The sequence below is a fragment of the Nestor notabilis genome, unplaced genomic scaffold (assembly GCF_000696875.1).
Source record: "Nestor notabilis isolate BGI_N333 unplaced genomic scaffold, ASM69687v1 Scaffold35070, whole genome shotgun sequence".
Lineage (NCBI taxonomy): Eukaryota > Metazoa > Chordata > Aves > Psittaciformes > Psittacidae > Nestor > Nestor notabilis.
Window position 1 is genome coordinate 1 of NW_009913050.1, and position 2,135 is coordinate 2,135.

At 47.6% G+C, this 2,135-nt stretch overlaps 1 protein-coding gene across 1 annotated transcript; it reads left to right on the forward strand.

The window, feature by feature from the left end:
* Positions 1–6: 6 nt before the first annotated feature.
* SMIM19 (small integral membrane protein 19) lies at positions 7–1,460 on the forward strand (the record flags this gene model as incomplete). The annotated part of the gene is made up of 2 exons (XM_010022576.1): positions 7–124; positions 1,393–1,460. Coding segments are annotated over 2 exons (186 nt in total), but the record flags the coding sequence as incomplete, so codon positions are not given.
* Positions 1,461–2,135: the final 675 nt, after the last annotated feature.

A 2,135-nucleotide genomic window follows, 5' to 3' on the forward strand; every position in this document is an offset into this window, starting at 1 on the left:
AACAAGAGGAGGATCATGCGCATCTTCACCCTGCCCCCAGCCGCCGAGACGCCGCCCGAGCCCAACTTCTACGACAGCATGAAGAAGATCCGGCTGCGGCAACAGCTGGAGATGTACTCCATCGGTAAGTGGAAGAAGGGAAGAGGGGGCTCCCCCCCGGCCTCCTCGCCTCGGGTGTCCCTGCAGGGGTGGCCTCGGCCTGCCGGCCCTCGTGTGGTGGGGACACCCAGGTCCTGTGGCACCACGTGAGCAGGGATTGAGGCATGAGGAAGCATGGAGTGAGGGAGGGAGCAGCCAGGCGATGCCCTTCTAGCTGTCAAAGCAAAGCCGATGTTGAAGGTAAAAAGAGCTGGGGATGTCTGCATATTGCCAAAACGTGGATGGATTTGTAACAGTTGATGGGGCTGTGGAATCACGAGTAATTCTACTTTGCAAATCGAAAATATATGGGAATTTTACTGTACTGGCAGGTGTTGCTGCTCCCATCTTAACACTGAAGGTCAGGATGGGTGTAGGAAAGAGCTCCATGCCTCTGATATTCCAAGGTCCAATTCAGAGAAACACCTGTACTTGTTTTCACATCTGTCATACATTCATGCCTAGAGGGACTATGGGCAAGAAATACTTAATGAGTTGAAACCCACCTTTTAAATATAAAGACTAAATGCAAAGGTCCTGAAACCAGGCCGTTGCATTTTGTAGAATCAGAAAACAAGGCCAGGCTGGACAGGGCTTTGAGCAACTTGGTCTAGTGGAAGGTGTTCCTGCCCACGGCAGGGGGGGTTGGAACTGGATGAGCTTCAAGGTCCCTTCCAACCCAAACCATCCTGTGATTCAATGAAAAAAGGATGTCCTTCCTACAGAAGAATGCCTGCTGGTGTAGTGTTTGTTCCACCACACACACACAACTCTTTGATCTGCCTTTGCCTTGCTAACCAGATTAATTTTGGAGGCAATGTAGTTGTTAGCTTGTGGCTTATATATTCTGGAGGAGACGAGTGATGTGGGGATCAACTGTATGACTAAGGAGTCATTCAGGTCATCTGTAATAGTACTTCTGAAGGCATAGTCTTTAATTTTACTTATTTATTTATTTTTTAAAATGAAAGGACCCAAATGGAATCATAGTTCTCTGCAATTAATTTGCTGACATTTTGCGGTGACCCTACCGCTGAGCCTTTCCAAGGCCATTCAGCACTAAAGGCCTAGTTCCACCCGGTGACTGAAACTGTGCCATGTGTGGCTAAATGGTGACATTACATTCTCTCATCTTGAGTCTACTTCTTGATGGTTATCCTATTTAGACGCGTATATATGTAGGTATGCATACATGCACACGCACGTATATGGTAAATGGTATAATCAGTGTTGACCGGTGTTCCTTTTTTTCAGCAAGGAAGTATGAACAGCAGCAGCAGCCACCAAAGCAGGCTGAAAGTGTACAGCTGTCAGTGGAGTGAAGCCCAGAGCTGTAGGAACTCAGGAGACATTTCCAGTGCTGATGATAACAGCCAGTGTGGAGCTATTTCCAACGCCTCTTAACTGGTGCACAGCTGAAGGCAAGGAGGAAGGGAAGGGGACTCTCCTGAAAAGTTTGCTCTCTGTAGCTTTTCTCTGAGCCCCGTGAAGTAGGGCCTACTGAAACATTCAGCATGAAAGCACCCAACACAGGGCAGACCTGCTCAGAGAGACCTTTGAGGGTACAGAAGTGCAGTCTTACCCATGTTTTAAATTATTTCTCTCTGCTGGCACCTTGGAAATTAGCTCCTGCCTTCTCTGATAGTGGTGCCCTAGAGAAAGCAAGGCAGTACCTGTCTGCCTGCAAACCGTTCTGTTCGATTCAGTGTTGAATTTGCTGAATGCATTCAGTGAATGTGAAGAAAGACACTGTGGCCTTACTGCCTGGTGAAGGGGAATGGCTTTGGGAGCCCGAAGTGTCACTAGTGGCAGTGCAGAAAGGTTCTGCTCTGTGTTTATATGGGGGGCGTGCATATAATACTGTGAAGCTTTCCTGGAGGAACTTTGGGACTCAGAAGGACACAGTGAATTGCATGTCTGGAAGACACTTAAAGCCAACACGATACTCTTAATAGCAAAGGTGGTTAGCTTAATTTAGTCCAATTGTTTTAAAGAAT